General features: G+C 40.6%; 1 protein-coding gene across 1 annotated transcript in view; it reads left to right on the top strand.

The window, feature by feature from the left end:
* Nucleotides 1-12,963, top strand: part of SMIM31 (small integral membrane protein 31) — a gene marked incomplete at its 3' end in the record, with an annotated part of 31,672 nt that extends 18,709 nt beyond the window's left edge. The window contains exons 2-4 of the mRNA XM_047717751.1: nt 4,960-5,093; nt 7,256-7,268; nt 12,939-12,963. Coding sequence (XP_047573707.1) covers nt 4,982-5,093; nt 7,256-7,268; nt 12,939-12,963 — 150 coding nt within the window. The remainder of the gene's footprint in view (nt 1-4,959; nt 5,094-7,255; nt 7,269-12,938) is intronic.
* Between the last annotated feature and the right edge of the window lie 4,879 nt (nt 12,964-17,842).

Here is a 17,842-nt window from a genome sequence, read left to right as displayed (position 1 = left end):
TTGTACTTAAGGGAACCTTCTCAGGAAGAAGATGACTTTTTAGTCAAAATTTGAAGAGAGATGGCTTGAAATATGGAGTCTAAGAGAGCAGAGGTCAATATGGGAGAGAATCCAAAATAAAGACTGAGAAGATCAATCAAGGAGACATTTATCAGATTGAAATATGAGGTAGAAACAACAGTACGGGAGCCGAGAACACACCCGTCATTCAGCAAGTGCAACTGAGTGTACGAATATCTTAGTATGTGTGTACTACCACAACATGAAGCATCACAGAGAGCTCTGGCCATTCATGCTCTTTCGCTTCCAACCTATAGCATCTCGTGACCACTAGATGGTACCATTTCTTTTCCTTCTCTGTTTTTACTTGGCTTTCTTCTATTTTTCCAAGAGGAAACAGTCCTCATTGGGATACTGGCAATAAAAACGATTTTTTGTTCTCTGAGCTGCTTTAACAAACTTAACAGGCTTCATGTTCTCTGAAGAGGCACACAGCATGATTGATCTAAGTTCCAAATATTGAAAGACTGCAGAATGTTCAACAACGTATTCTACATCTCTGCTGACCGTGAGGAAATTTAAAGAATTCATATCCTCTATTGCTGAATTCACACATGATTCTGTGGACCTTCCCCCCTGCCCCGTTATCTTCATCTCCCCTCTTCCTCCTTGTACTGCATTTTAACTGGTATTGGGGCACCCTCTGCACCCCATATAGCCAGCCAACTTCCAAGATCCTTCTGCCCTTACTTTACATTCCTTAGCTTCCTCCCTTCCTCTCTAATCGTATTGCCAGAACCTAATACAGACCTAAAAAATCTCACTCCAAGTTTATTACAGTTAGAGTTCTTTTCCTTCAATCTGTTCTTCACTTGGAGATGCAATTAATATTCTCAAAACACTACCTCATCATGACATTGTACTCTATTTTTAAGTAATCCCTTATGCCCAACATGAACTCAAACTCACAATCCTAGGATCAAGAGTTGCATGATCTACTGACTGAGCCAGCCAGGTGCCCCATGGCTTGTACTATTAATGACATTATATTTACCATCCAACAGCATTTAAGTCTAAGCTGTCACTATGACATTAAATTCTTTCATTTGTCCTTTGCCTAACCAATATTATCTTCTCCCACTACCTAACATAAAAACTCCTTTCCAGTTAATCTGCATAATGTTTTGCAAAACAGGATTCTAACTATGAGGGTAGGTTTTGGTTTGTTTGTTTGCCTGCTTGCTTAGTGGTTGGCTCATGGCCGGTATAGTATATTAAGAGTGAGGATTTCTGGAACCCAGGCTGCCAGAGGCAGTATTCTAGCTCTGCATATACTAGTTTTATTTTTTTGTAATTTTTTAAGTGAGCTCTACCCCAATGTGGGACTCAAACTCATGACCCCAAGACTAAGAGCCACAGCCAAGAGCCCCCACACGCTAGTCTTATAGTTTAAGATAAGTTAGTTCATGTCTCAGAGCTTCAGTGCCCTCATTTATGAAATGGAGATTAAAAACAGTATCTACCAGGGCACCTGGGTGGCTCAGTCAGTTAAACATCTGCCTTCAGCTCAGGTCTGATCTCAGGGTCCTGGGATAGAGTCCTGAGTCAGCCTCCCTGCTCAGCGGGGAGCCTGCTTCTCCCTCTCCCCCTCCCCCTGCTGGTTCTCAATTTTCTCTCTCTCTCTCTCTAAAATAAATAAAATCTTTAAAAACAACAACAACTAGAGATCGTTACGAGTTTAATGGTTGCCAGGAATGGAAAAGAGGGAGGACAGGGATGAATAATGAAGCATAAGAGAAACTATTCTGTATGATACTGTAGTGAGGTTGACATAAGTTTGCCAAAGCCAACAGAAACATATAACACAAAGAGTGAACCTTAATGTAAATTATGGATTTCAGTTAATAATAACATTTCCGTATTGGTTCATTAATTGTAACAAACAAACCATGCTAATGCAAGTTGTTAATAATAGAAGAAATGGCAGAGAAGGAAGGAGAATATATGGAATTCTCTGTACTGTCTGCTCAATATTTCTGTAAATCTAAAACTGTAGTTAAAAAAAAACCCTAAGCCTATTTCTTATTTTAAGATATTAAAATTATATATAGAAAAGAAAGCTTATGTGACTTTAAAAGCAGCCAATAATGTGTTGACCTACTACAAAGATCACACAACATTCCTTTACTTATTACAAAGAATCAGGCCTTTGAATAAATCATTAAATTCTGCTTATTTATGCCAAGGTGACTTAATATCAGCCAGTTCCTATAATATTTCCCAGACTTACTGTCAACATGATTTAGCAGATTCTGTCTGTACTCATAGAAATTCACCTTGGATTTTGGAAACACTGGAGTGGAAAAAAAAAATACATTCCCAGAGAAATAAACAGAATTCATCCATGATTACAGATACAGACATACCATAAAATAAAATTTCACTTTTCCCTACATTCTGATTTCCCCAAACCATCCAGAACACCCACTTCTGTTTTAATTACTGTGTTGGACAGCTCCTCCTCATGCCTTCTCAATCTGTGAATGGAGCTGTGAGTCTGGGTTTTGATGCGGCAGGGATGACGGGAAGAAATGGCGAGGCAGTATGGATGACATCGCCAATTCAACAACGCTCTGGTGGTCATAGGTAATAATTAACTTTAAATTCCTACCCCAGAGATGGCAAGACCCCAGAGAGAACTAGGAATGGGACCAGAGATGGACAAGGGCTTTTTAGTCAAGGTGGATTTAACTTCATAAAAAATTTTTTTTAATCTAAATAACAAAATATACCAGAAGCAAAGACAAAAGATAGATTGAAGATAATAGAATATATATATATCTAAAATACATAATGAGTGTCTACAAATTAGTGAGAAAATTACAAATGCCCAGTTTAAAACTGGACAAAGGATAGGAACAAGGCTTTCACAGACCAAAGTATATAAATAGTCAACATATGAAAAAAATCACTAAAAATCAGGGAAAAGACAGTTTAAACAGAGAGAGAATTTTCAACTTCAAACTGGTGGAAAAAACACTAAAGAGAGAGCATTGGGGAAGGATTGGGGAAACAGTCCTTTACATATGGTATTGGTTTTTTGCAAATTCCACAGAAATTTATGAAGAAATAATATTTCAAAGTTGTATAATTTCAGTAATTCTACCTCTATAAATCTTCCCTAGAGAAATCTGAACCTCTCTGCAAAGTTACATTTACAAAAAAATCTTTGCTGCTGCATTGTTGGTAATGACAAAAAACTAGAAAGAGCCCAAATTTCCATCAGTTCAAGAGTGGTTAAACACATTGTGGTAGGGTCATACTCTAGAAAGCTGGGCTCCCATTAACCAGAATTAACTAGGTCAACGTGCAATGGTATTAAAATGTTTTAAGATACCTTTTAACCTCCATTTGCAGTATCCTTTATATCTTATATTTTATTTTTTTTTATTTTTTTTTAAGATTTTATTTATTTATTTGTCAGAGAGAGAGAGGGAGAGAGAGCAAGCACAGGCAGACAGAATGGCAGGCAGAGGCAGAGGGAGAAGCAGGCTCCCTGATGAGCAAGGAGCCCAATGTGGGACTCGATCCCAGGACGCTGGGATCATGACCTGAGCCGAAGGCAGCTGCTTAACCAACTGAGCCACCCAGGCGTCCCTATATCTTATATTTTAAAACATACATACCAAAGGCACCTGGGTGGTTCAGTCGGTTTAGCATCCAACTCTTGTTTTCAGCTCAGGTCATGAGATCAAGCCCTGAGTTGGGCTCTGTGCTGCACATGGATTAAGATTCTCTCTCTCCTGCCCTGTCTCTCTCTTAAAAAAAAAAAAAAAAAAAAAAAAAAACATGCTTACCCATGACATAGAAATTCTGTCCTACAAGATTCTGTCTTAAAAAAAACACAAAAAGCTACAAGCTTCTAATCAGAGTTCTCAAACTATTTTCAAATATTTTTTTTTTAAAAAATGTCCAAAAGAAAAGAAATCTGTCAAAGCCAGCAGATTTTTAAGAACCCGTGATTCCCTCAGCCACCTCTGTTCTGCAGAGGACAAACCTATGCTGTCTCTCAGTTACAGGGTCTGATGAGGTCATCTTAAAAATACATTCAGAGAAAACTGAACCCTTCGATGAAAGACTCAATCACTTCCACAAAATAGATAGTAAATGAATTTAGAATGAGTTACAGTGGAAGGATGTGAAATCTCATTGTCTGGGTGTTCTTAAAATTATAACATTAACCCACATATCTGGAGTCATTTAAATATTTGGCATTCGTGTGGTAAACGCTGAAAGGCAGAAAGACAAAAAGAGGGAGGTTACTTCCAACTAGATAATGCTATAATTTTCCCCCAATGGAGATCCTATTTCCTGTCAACATACACGAGATCTTGTTGTTGGAGTCTGATATTGGAAGTTCCACGGCTGAATTGTTAACACGTTTGTATTTAGTTAGGCTAGGTTTGGTCCAGCTACCTGAGGTCTGTGGGTTTTTTCAATAAAAATTGCTTCAAATCGTCTATTTATCCCCTGGCTGGCAGATGCCCGGTAATTTCAGGCACGTGAACAAAAGAGATTTTACTCTGAAGCTGGGTCTAGTCGTGTCAGATAGATACTAACATCACTTCTTATTCCTTCATGAAATGAAATACACCCTGTTTTTACTCCCAGAGGGGTATCCAAAAACTCACAAATGTATGTAAACAGAAACTGCCTCTGCCATTCATTCATGTTCTCTTCTAATCTGCACGGTAAAGGCATAAGTTCAGTGATACCAATAGTTCTGCCAAACTTCGAGAAAACAAGAGCACACTCGCCAAATGTATTGTTCCAGGTGCATGAAAATATCTTAACAAGTTTCAATGAATCTCACAAGTGTTTAATGCTAAAATAAATAATTGTCGAACAAACTGTCTCTAGATTAGAGTGTGCTGAGCCACTGTTCGGTTTCTATTACAGGTGAAGACATTTGTGGCAGCTCATGGAGCTTCCATTCACCAGGCTGGAAATGGCATTCATTTTACTGGCTTTTGTTATCTTTTCCTTATTTACTCTGGCTTCCATCTACACTAACCCAGATGAGAGGAATGAAGGTAAGAAGAGAAAGCTCTTTGAGGCTAGTCTCTATGTCCTTTGCTTTCCAATCACCTTTTTGTATGGTTTGATTGGTTTGGTTTCTATTCTGTGTGAGGATGAGTTTGTGTTGGGATGTGGTGTGCACATGTGAGAAAGAGAGACAGAGAGAGTTTCTTATTAAGTAGCACAAAAAACCTATTGTGGCACTTCACCACTATTATTAAAAGGTTTAGAAATGGGGGCACCTGGGTGGCTCAGTGGGTTAAAGCCTCTGCCTTCGGCTCAGGTCAAGATCCCAGGGTTCTGGGGCGCCTGGGTGGCTCAGTGGGTTAAGCCGCTGCCATCGGCTCAGGTCATGATCCCAGGTCCTGGGTTCAAGCCCCACATCGGGCTTTCTGCTCAGCAGGGAGCCTGCTTCCTCTTCTCTCTCTGCCTGCCTCTCTGCCTACTTGTGATTTCTCTCTGTCAAATAAATAAATAAATAAATAAAGATCCCAGGGTTCTGGGATCAGGTCCCACATCGGGCTCCCTGCTCAGTAGAGAGCCTGCTTCTCCCCCTCCCACTCTCCCTGCTTGTGTTCCCTCTCTCGCTGTGTCTGTCAAATAAATAATTTTTTTAAAAAAGTTTAGAAATGGACAAAATTATCACCTGATTTCTGATCCCAGAATTTGGCAGATTTTATCCCTTGAACCTAATATACAAATAATGTAAAAGTAATATATATACTATAAAATTCGATACTTATTTATCTAATTTTATCTTTCACCATCTTCCCATCCCTGCCCCAAGTCAGAAATCTAAAATGTACAAAAAGCTCAATGTTTTTTAAAAAGTTTTTAGAGGTAATTTTTCTATGAGGCAAACATGAATGAGTTTATAAGAAACAAATTCCAGGGTAGCATAGGATGGAGTGTGGTTGTGTGTGCACATATGTGTGTTATGTGTGTCAACCAGACATGCGAAGGAAAAGGATTCAAGTTTTTTCTAATGATTTCTTGTCAAAGCCCAAACATTTGAAAAATAGATAGAAGTATTTTAAAAATTCGACACCACATGTTTACCCATCACCAGTAAGAACAATTGTTAGCAACAGCTTATACAATTTCAATGGTGTGCTTGGTATTTCACTGTAGTTCGAGGCTCAATACAAAATTGATCAGAACTGGCCATTTTTAAGGCCAAAAATTTTATATATGTCTAAGGGAAATTATACACATTTGTAGAGATAAGGATAAAAATCATAAAAAGAAAATTGTGCTTCCTATAATTGTGATGCCCCTCCATCAATTTTTGATTCTAAAAGTTCTCTCAGTGAGACAAAATATTATTGTCTTTTTTTAAAAGGATTTTATTTATTTATTTGACAGAGATCACAAGTAGGCAGAGAGGTTGGAGGCAGGGGGAGTGGAAAGCAGGCTCCCTGCTGAGCAGAAAGTCCGATGTGGGGCTCCATCCCAGGACCCTGGAATCATGACCTGAGCCGAAGGCAGAGACTTTAACCCACTGAGCCACCCAGGCACCCCCAAAATATTACTGTCTTGACATACAACACTTACAGAAGTAGAAAACTAAAGAGTGAATAGACAGTCCAATTCATACTGACATGCAGATTAGGAAACAAAACAGGAGTCCCTAAGTCTTTTCCTGCTCCACATTATGCTAGTTTATAATGGGTTTGGTTGAAATAAAGAGTAAAACCAAAATAGCAGTTACTTTAACTAGATAATAATGTATTTCTCCCACCTGGAAAGTAAGCCTGGAGTAGTAAGTTCATGGCTGACGCAGCACTCCATGGTATCCTGGACAGGCTAGCCCTCTCTTGGTTCTCTCCCATCTTCAACTTCCAGCTGCTGTGTCACAGACCAATGTGACTGACCCATATTTTGCCATCATTTATGCATGCCAGTCCACACAAAGAAGGAGGAATGGCACACTTCTTTCCTTTGAGGGCACTTACAGAATTCGTGTACACCACTTCCCTTTAGCCAGAATTTCGCCCGTGGCCATACCCAAAGGGAAACTACGGAGCATAATTTTTATTCTGCAAAGCATGTGCTGAGCTAAAATTCGGGGTTTGTGTTCCTGAAGGAAGAAGGAAAACCAGAAGTGTCTGACAGACACATAGACTCCTTTTTTTTTTTTTTTTTTTTTTTTTTTTAATTTATTTGACACAGAGAGAGAGAGAGCACAAGCAAGGGGAGAGGCAGAGGGAGAAGCAGGCTCCTCGCTGAGCAGGAAGCCCAACTCAAGACTCAGTCCCAGGACCCTGGGATCATGAGCTGAAGGCAGACACTTAACCAACTGAGCCACCCAGGTGCCCCTGAACACATAGACTCAAAACCATGAATTAATTAAGGGGCTAATAGTCATTAAATCAGGGAACATTTGAGCTAGAAAGAATAATAAGAGTGCATCTAATCAACTGATTCTTAACCAGAAATGAATATTGAAAGCCACATAATGCCCAGGTCCCATCACTACCTAGTGAATATGCATTTCCAGGCATCATACCTGGCCACGTGTCTTTTTCTTTTAAGCATAGAGCCTATTTCTTTTTTTAAGATTTTATTTATTTATTTGACAGAGATCACAAGTAGGCAGAGAGGCAGGCAGAGAGAGAAAGGAGGAAGCAGGCTCCCTGCTGAGCAGAGAGCCCGATATGGGGCTCAATCCCAGGACCCTGGGATCATGACCTGAGCCGAAGGCAGAGGCTTTAACCCACTGAGCCACCCAGGCGCCCCTGGCCACGTGTCTTTAAACATGCTCTCTTAGCTTTTCATCTTTGGTTAAGAAGTACTGAATCTGGGACACCTGGGTGGCTCAGTTGGTTAAGCGGCTGCCTTTGGCTCAGGTCATAATCTCAGGGTCCTGGAATCAAGTCCCACATCTGGCTTCCTGTTCAGTGGGGAGCCTGCTTCTCCCTCTCCCTCTCCCTCTCCCTCTGCCACTCTGCCTGCTTGTGCTCTCTATCTCTCTCTCTTTCTCTCTGTCAAATAAATAAATAAAATCTTAAAAAAAAAAAAAAAGAAGTAGTGAATCTAACTATTCATATTTTAGATGGGATTACAGAGACCCAAAAATGTTAGTAAGTTTCTCAGGTGCTCAGTTAATTAGTAGAAGAGCCAAAACTAGAGCACAGGTCCCACAGTTCCAAGTTCACCCCATCTTCTATGCCACCTGCCTCCCTAATTATAACCCATGAGCATGAGGAGCCAAAGGATTAGAAGGGTCATAGAAATTTACCTTTCCCTTATATTTTTATATTCTATGGTTCATAATTTTCTTTTTCTCCAATTCTGTTCTTCCTATACCTGTTGTTTATTTTCCAAGCTAAAGCTATTCCTTCAGCTAAATATTATCATACTGACAGAACTAGAGCTAGCTTTTCAAGGGCTCCCATCAAAGAACACCTTTGGCTTAGCCCTCACTTCTCTTCATGACCACCAGATCAGTCATAAGCACAATTTTACATGAGAAGCAAAAAATGTACCCTTTCCTAAATGTGATAAAACTTGTGAGTAAAATCGCTTTCTCATCATAGCAAAGAATTATAAGAGTCACTGAAAATAAACTTAAATGATGTGGATTTAATTTCACACATGCAGGGGGTGCCTGGCTGGCTCAGCGCATGCAGCTCTTGATCTCGGGGCCATGAATTCGAGCCCCACATTGGGTATAGAGATTACTTAAATAAATAAATAAAAGCTTAAAAAATAATTTTTTTAATAAACACATGTTTATTAAAAATCTACTGTGTTAGGGGCACCTGCTTGGCTCAGTTGGTTAAGTGTCCAACTTTTGATTTCAGGGGTTGCCTGGGTGGCTCGGTCAGTTAAGCAATGGCCTTTGGTTCAGGTCAGGATCCCAGGGTCCTGGGATCCAGTCACACATTGGGCTCCCTGCTCAGTGCAGAGCCTGCTTCTCCTTCTGTCTCTCTGTCCCTCCCCCTTGACCACCGCTTGTGCTCTCTCTCTCTCTCTCAAATAAATAAAATCTTAAAAAAAAAAAAAAGGCAACTGGGTGGCTCAGTGGGTTAAGCCTCTGCCTTTGGCTCAGGTCATGATATCAGGGTCCTGGTATCGAAGCCTGCATTGGGCTCTCTGCTCAGCGGGGAGCCTGCTTCCCTCTCTCTCTGCCTGCCTCTCTGTGTACTTGGAATCTCTCTCTGTGTGTCAAATAAATAAATAAAATCTTAAAAAAAAAAAAAAAAAAAAAACACTCCTGATTTTGACTCCAGTCATCTCAGGTCATGATCTCAGGGTGGTGAGATCCAGCCCTGCTTCAGGCTCCCCTCTGGGCATGAAGCCTGCTTAAGATTCTCTCTCTCCTTCCTCCTCCCCACCTATCCCCACCCCTCCCTCCACTTGCTAACACACACACTCTCTCTCTCTCCCTCTCTAAAAAAATGTCTAATGGTCTCAAGCTATAAGTAATGGAGGATCTAAAGATGAATAGAACGCAGTTCCTACCTCTGGAAGCTAATAAGCTAGCGGAGGATTCAGTTGTATAGAGAAAAATTCAATAAATGGTCTACCAGAGATTTTTACTAGGACAATGGGGTCAGAATGGAAAGATCTTACTCAAGGGGCACTGAGATGGGCTTCCCAGAAGAAATGGCCATCTTGGTACAACTGGATATTGACAGTATAGGGTGAGGTAGAGCACATTCCAAATAAGAAAACAACTTAAGGAAAACTACCGAACTGGAAAAATTTATACATATATATATGTGTGTGTGTATATATATACATATATATATATACATGTATATATATGTGTGTATATACACACACACATATATATACACATACATATATACACACATACATATATACACATACATGTGTATATATATACACACACATATATATATGACTGATAGAAAATCAACTATAATTTGAAGTGTAAGTAAGTCCATCAAGAAATTGGCAAGAACTAAACACTAGCCAGAACTTTCTCAGTCCTTTCAGAGGTCAAGAGAGGAAGCAAACATGTGACTAGTGTCACCTTTAAACCCAAGAGATGGAGGCCTCTGTTTTCCATCTCCCACTTGAAAGCAGTAGTTTTCAAGCTCTAATTTGCATACAAATCACCTAGTGATTTTATAAAAAAAGTATACTTTGTTCAGTAGGTCTGGGTGGGGACCTGAGATTCTGCATTTCTAACAAGCTTCCAGGTAATGACAACATTCCAGAAGATAAGTCAAGCTACTGATGTACACATTCCTAGTGCCAGGGGTGGTCTAGGTCATCTATGTGCAGCAGGTGAGGAGAGACCTTGGGTATGTGACTGCGCTGCACACATGCCGGAAAGCAAGTCCCTCTATAGTACAGAACAGATACAAAGGCAGGAAGTAAAGAGAAAACAGGGAGCACCTGGGTGGCTCAATGGGTTAAGTGTCAGCTTAAGGGTTAAGTGTCAGCTTCAGCTCAGGTCATGATCTCAGGGTCCTGGGATTGGGTCCTGCATTGGGGGTCTCTGCTCAGCAGGGAGCCTGCTTCCCCCTCTCTCTCTGCCTGCATCTCTGCCTGCTTGTGATCTCTCTCTCTGTCAAATAAATAAATAAAATCTTAAAAAAAAAAAAAAAAAGGAAAGAAAAAAGACCACAGATCCCACTCTATTCTTGCCTCAGCTCCTACAAATGTAAGGAATGGATGAGTTTATATTTTAAAAAATTATTTTTATATTTAGGAGATTCATAGTCATTCCTTAAAAATCAAAGTATTTTAGTACAAGATTCCATGCAACTCTTAATAGTTTATGAATCTATTATCTCATTTGTAATTAGCATTCTCAATTCTCTTTCTCTATGTTGGTTTTTTTTTTTTTTTTTTTTTTTTTACAGATTTTACCTATATATTTGACAGAGATCACAAGTAGGCAGGGAGGCAGGCAGAGAGGGAGAGGGGGAAGCAGGCTCCCCACTGAGGAGAGAGCCCAATGTGGGGCTCGATCCCAGGATCCTGGGATCACCACAGGAGCCAAAGGCAGAGGCTTTTAACCCATTGAGCCACCCAGGCGCCCCATTCTCTATTCCTTTTTTTTTTTTTTTTTTTTTAAGATTTTATTTATTTGAGAGAGAGAGAGCATGAGAAGGGAGAGGGTCAGAGGGAGAAGCAGACTCCCTGCAGAGCAGGGAGCCCAATGTGGGACTCGATTCTGGGACTCCAGGATCATGACCTGAGCCGAAGGCAGTCGCTTAACCAACTGAACCACCCAGGCACCTTCTCTATTCCTTTTTATAAGGAAACAGTTAAGACAACCTTCTTTGTTTAAAAAAAAAAAAAAAAAGACAACCTTCTTTGTTAAAAGGAGGTGTAATGTATGACAAAGCCCTTAGGTACTTCAGGAAAATTTATTTGTTGAGAAACTGACCAATATCCTGCATTTGTTACCATAAGGAGTCACGACCTAAAACTTGCAAACATTGTCAATTCAACAACTTTTCGCTGGAAGGGAAGTTCTGGCTATTTTGGTCTCTAACTGAATTTACATAGATTATCTACCTTTGACTGCTTAGAGGTATTTAGGAATCTTGCTTTCATTCTGGACCATATCATATGTTTTAAATATTAAACTGAAAACTTAAAATTTCGCTCTTACTTGTACATTTGAATCCAAAGAAGAACAGAATTTAGTCACTGTAGAAAATCATGAAGCCCCAAAGAAATCTTCTTGCCTGCTCAAGGAAACTTCACCTAACACCACTGTGATCAAAAGTCCTCTGTGGACTTCAAAACTACACCAACGCATTCTAGCGTTACATACACACCAAAACTTCGTCATCCCAAGACCATTACTGTTTTTCTTTGAGATTCATAAGTACCTACTTTGCTGCTATATTGTCTTAAAAATAATAAAATAAAATGTGTAGCTTGATCATTATAGAATTAATTTACAAGGTCCCTTTCCAAAGATATTTTAAGAATCCACTCAACCTGAAAAAAAAAAAAGTCTCATTTTGATGACTTGAAAATTGAGAAAAATAAAAGTCACATTTTTTTTTTTTACTATCAGAGTAAAAAACGTGAAATTTATTGTGTAAATTCCTGCTCTCTTAAACAGACATTTCAGACCATCCCTGTCCTAACTAAGGAGGCGAACTAGGGAGGTGTGCCTTAATACAGCCCTTCTTGTACTCAAGGCCAGGCTGAAGGGCTGATTTCACATGCATGGAGTCTGTACTTCTACAAAGCTCCCAGGTGATTCTGATCCACAGTCCTGTTTGGGGAAAACACTCTCCTTGCAACGATCCCACGCTGCTGGGTTTTTCTAGGTTAGGGTTTGGGTTTTTCTTCCTCCGTCCTCACTGTCGGCTCGGGGTTCATGATGTCTTATTTTCCCTTTCAACTGGCCACGAGCTGGAAAACCAGCTCCCCTCATGTGCTACGAGATGCCCGAAAGTGGGCTTACATGGGCTCTGAAGATAGGGTGATTTCTTCCATGAAGGAAGAGCCTAAATTTTAGTATCCAAATAAAAGTCCACATAGGAGTGGAATTTGAAATGAGAGAGAGAGCTGCTTTTTCCCAGTCCAGGACACTGCTCACCAGACTACCCCGTCTCACTGTCAGCATAAAAAACAGTGATGACAGTGTTTACCAGGTAAAAGGCAGGATGTAAAAGGCAGGATGCTGAGCGCTTTAGGTGTACTATTTCCTTTAATCTTAACCCTATGAGATAGGTAATAATAACCTCACTATTTTACAAGCGAGGACACTGACGCTTTAAACCTTAACCGTAGATCACTCAGCTAATAAGCAACAGAGCCAAAGTGGAACTCTGGTATAGGACTTAAAAATCTGTATATGTAACCAGCATACTTTCTTTCCAGATTACCTTGTAAAAGATACTTGTTTTAAGAAAGAAAAACAGAGAGAGAGAGAGAGAAAGAAAAGAAGGAGGGAAGGAAGGAAGGAAGGAAGAAAATGCATATATACCTCTCTTTATTCCTACAAAGGACTTTAATTGGCTAAAAATATATAACGCGATAAAACCACTTTCCCAGAAACTACATTTCTGGGTGGCTAAGTAAAGGAGGGAATCTAGACAAAGAGAAAACTAAGGGTGGGAGACAGAAATGGGTGGGATGGTGAGGAGAAGGTTCGCATACCATTTCAGCAAAGAGTACAGACTGTGTTATGAAACATAATTTCATTCATGTCCTGGCTCTGCCATTTGGTGACTCTGTGACTTAGGGCAAATGACACAAATTCTCAAAGCTCCCATTTTTTCATCTGGGTACTGGGGAAGATGATAACACCTGCCTCATAGAGCTGATGTGAGAACTGCATGAAATAAAGCATATAAAACACAGAAGGGTGCCTGTTATTGGAGTTTTCTCATTTGAAGTCTTCGTATTAGGAATTTAGATAGAACACTGAGGGTCTTGATAAAGTAAAGGAAAATATTTCTACAGAACCCAAACAATCTGTATTCATATAAACCATCCACATACTGGGTAAATGTATTTATTTTAAATCAACAGCCATACTATACAACCAGTATAAATCAACTACCTACAAAAGATAGAAACCTGATGTTAGGGAAGGGGAAGAACTGCTGGAATTGCGCAGGCAAAGCCACTGACAAATGGGGCGCCTGGGTGACTCAGTTGATTAAGTGTCTGCCGCCTTCAGCTCAGGTCATGATCCCAGGGTCCTGGGGTTAAGCCCCTCATCGGGCTCCCTGCTCAGCAACGAGTCTGCTTCTCCCTTTCCCTCTGCCTCTCCCCTCCCATGCTGTGTCTCTGGTTCTGCTCTCTCCCTCAAACAAATAAATAAAAATTTAAAAAAAATTTTGCCCTGAAAGTAGATTCACTTTAAAGTGATTAAAGTAGATTCACTTCCAGTACTTGTTATTCTTCAATTAAAAAGAAGTTTCCTGTTACAGAGGTATATGATGTTAGTCACCATCAGTTACCATCAAAGAAATTAGCTAGATACATGCTGCCAAGTTACCCACTTGTAGGGAGTGGGTCAGACTTTGGGTCCTATGCTTTCTTTAAAGCCAACCCAGAAGAGAAAATGGACAAGTCAATGTTTACCTGAGCTCTGTGCTTCAAACAGCTCTAGTTAAGAAATCCCTCCAACTTTTGTTTTCCAGAATCCCCCGACTCTTGTGTTCTGGGAAATGGCTTACCACAAAGAACCACCTTTCCCCCATATGACGTAGATAAGACTGTCCACTCTTTCTCATGACTTCCGTAAGGCTCTCCATGACTCCTTTGTTTACCTGTGACAGAGCCAAACTCAGACCTTTCCCCTTTTGCCTGAACCTGCTGACAGGGACAGACACAGACCCTCCAACTCTGTGCTCTTTGTCTCACGAATGATTTAGCTGAGATTAGAACTGTTTGTCTTCCTGAAACTAGCTAGGCATAGAGATCAACATTTCCTGCACAGCTGACCGACAGACTTTCGATTACAAAACAATTCCAACTGTAAAGCACTCACCGTGACTTTTCTACTCCTCCCTCTAGTTGTCTAAGGTAAAACCGCCTTGCCGAGACTATCAGCCTCAGATCTGGGATGTTCTCCCTATTACCAGAGCTTGAATAACATCTGTATCTTTACTTTTTTATGAGTTTTGTCTTTGAGAAAACACAATCTCGTCCCTACATATGAGAATATGATATGTATATGATAAAAATAAATAATACAATGGCTAGCAGAAATACAACGATTTCTGGAATGCAGAAAAAAAATAGAAGTAGTGCTCACTAGTAAGAATCTCACGGGTGTCTCTAGCTCAGTGGTTTTGAACTTGTTTGAATGAAATCCACTTTCAGATCCGTTCCTACCCAGACACACACACTCATCCACATGTGTACAAATGAAATGAGAGTTTCATAAGATAATACTTCACCTCACCCCAGGTGACACACTTTAATACTTTGTGTTGTGTTCCCTTGTCATCTTCTTTTTTAATATTGATGGCAGTCCTCCTATTAGACTACATGAAATTTCGTTAGGTTCTAATCATTTCTAAATTCTAAATTCAGGCAATAGCAGCAAATACAGCTGGGAAGACAATTTCACAAACTACAGGTTAATCCCCGAGGCAAAAATCTTCACTAATTTACCATTGTCTAGAAAATAAAGTAAAAATTCCCAAAGCTCGGGGCGCCTGGGTGGCTCAGTGGGTTAAGCCGCTGCCTTCGGCTCAGGTCATGATCCCAGGTCCTGGGTTCGAGCCCCACATCGGGCTTTCTCCTCAGCGGGGAGCCTGCTTCCTCCTCTCTCTCTGCCTGCCTCTCTGCCTACTTGTGATTTCTCTCTGTCAAATAAATAAATAAAAAATCTTTAAAAAAAAAAAAAATTCCCAAAGCTCTTTGGATTCTGCCAAGTGAGATATTTCCACTTAACCTACTAATAATGCCTTCCTCTTCTACCTGAATCTTATTTATTCTTTAAAGCAAAGGGGCACCTGGGTGGCTCAGTGGGTTAAAGCCTTTAAAGCCTCTTCTTTTGGCTCAGGTCATGATCCCGGGGTCCTGGGATCAAGCCCCACATCGGGCTCTCTGCTCAGCAGGGCGCATGCTTCCCCCTCTCTCTCTGCCTGCCTCTCTGCCTACTTGTGATCTCTGTCTGCAAATAAATAAATAAAATCTTGAAGAAAAAAAAAAAGCAAAGTTCATTTCCTCTTTTCTATAATCACTCTAACCGAAAAATAAGTTCTTAGAGCACCTCTGTTATATATCACTAATTTGATACCTATCTTCATCACCCTGTATTATTAATTATCTTTGCTTGTATAGGAAATGCAACCACAAAATAACGAAACAGAGCTCCATAATTTGTTACTGGAATCGACAGGCCATTCAGCAAATATAGTTTTATTTCATACTGTCTACAAGAAGACACTGTGCTAGGCACAGTGAGAGAATGACAAATAACCCAATCACCAGTCTTGTCTTTAAACTCTAGAGTATTTTGTGTTGTTGTTTTTTTTTTAAGATTTTATTTATTTATTTGACAGAGATCACAAGTAGGCAGAGAGGCAGGCAGAGAGAGAGAGGAGGAGGAGGCAGTCTTCCTGCTGAGCAGAAAGCCCGATGCGGGGCTTGATCTCAGGACCCTGGGATCATGACCTGAGCCGAAGGCAGAGGCTTTAACCCACTGAGCCACCCAGGCGCCCCTAAACTCTAGAGTTTTATAGGAGAGTTGAAGTAGGTAGATAAAAGTACAAAATAATTTTGTTCCCGTCAAAATAAAATTCTTCATCTCTGTATGAAGGTTTTCCTTGAAAAGTCAAAAAAAAAGACAGTCGACCACCGAAAGAAGTGTTTTAAAGAAAATAAGAAAGGCCACTTTGCATGCCCCTGGAATATAAACTTTGTAACACAAAGATTTGGTCTGTCTTAGTCACTGCTTCACCCCAGCGTTTACAACACTGCCTGGGACAGAGGGAGCTCTCAGTAACTCACTGCTGAATGAGTTAATAAATAATACCGGCATCTTGGGGCACTCAGGTGGCTCAGTTGGTTAAGCATCTGCCTGCAGCTCAAGTCACTATCTTGGGGTCCTGGGATCTAGTCCTGCATCAGACTCCCCCGCTCAGTGGGGAGTCTGCTTGTCTCTCTGCACCCCCCACCTCCACTCATACTTTCTCTTTCTCTTTCAAATAAATAAATAAAATTTTAAATAATAGTATAAATACCTGCAGCTTGTTTAGACAAGTTCAGCATGAGTTCCAAACACTATTAGCAGAGGACATTGTCTTTCTCACACATTCTAGAACTCCTTCTGCTGCTGCTACTAACAACAGCTCAAACTGTTTCCTATATATTCCTCATTGAACCCTCACATTAAATTTATGAGGCAGATCCTTCTACTCTATTGGATCTAAAATCCTCAAAGATGACCCACCGGAATCCTGTCTATAAAATCCAGTGAACTTGTAAATGAGCAGAACGGCCATGATGTGTGCAAAGTTAATATCCACACTATTTGTAAAACTCCTTCTGGAGACTCAGGGACGGGGGCACAAACTGCTTCAGAACAACACAACTCACTCTGGAGAGGCTCTTCTGGCAGCACTCAAGGTAGACCTGATCACCCTTTATAGCAGTCAGGCTTGATAGCCATGCATTGAAACCAAATTTTAACCTCACTCAAATAAAACCAAACGAGGATGAGGATACCTGCTGGACAGAAGAAATCATGTGATGCGTGCCACAGCCAAATAGAAAATGGTTTGGGGGCATTTCCCCTTTTTGCATCACCCAGACCACCGCTTCCTTTTATTTCCTTGAATTGTGAAGAATTGTTTTCCATCCAAGTCTTTGTTCTTCCGTTTGTAAGCCTGACGGCGTGAAGCTACAGGATCGGTTTAGAAGAGCCTCCTGTCACGGCCTCTTTGTATCTTCAGAGACTAGCACATTGTGACGCAGCCTGGCTGTTTCCTGCCTGAATGACCTTGTCGCCCACCTGCTCCCCAGGCCCTGTCTTTGAAAGCTCTCTGGTCTAATGACCCGTAGGAAGTGATAAAATGTAAGTGACCCATCAGGAAATTATAAGGATATTCTGGGTAGGTAATGATCCTTCACCAAAGGTGTGTCCAGCCTCCTGACAAACAGGAGCCTTTCCGACATCCCCGTGCCAGACATTGCCTTCCAGAATGGCCGAGGGACTGCCGTGGAGCAGCCCTGGTGACTCCAAGCTAGGGGCACGGAGCTTGAGGGAGAGAAAAGAAGATAATTTTCAAATTATCTTGGAATTCCTTCACTCCCAGAACTTTTTATCTGTTAAGAGTTTGTTGAGATG

Source organism: Lutra lutra, chromosome 2, assembly GCF_902655055.1.
Source record: "Lutra lutra chromosome 2, mLutLut1.2, whole genome shotgun sequence".
Taxonomy (NCBI): Eukaryota; Metazoa; Chordata; class Mammalia; order Carnivora; family Mustelidae; genus Lutra; species Lutra lutra.
The sequence above is the reverse complement of the archived record's forward strand: the minus strand, read 5'-3'. Positions and strand labels throughout refer to the sequence as shown.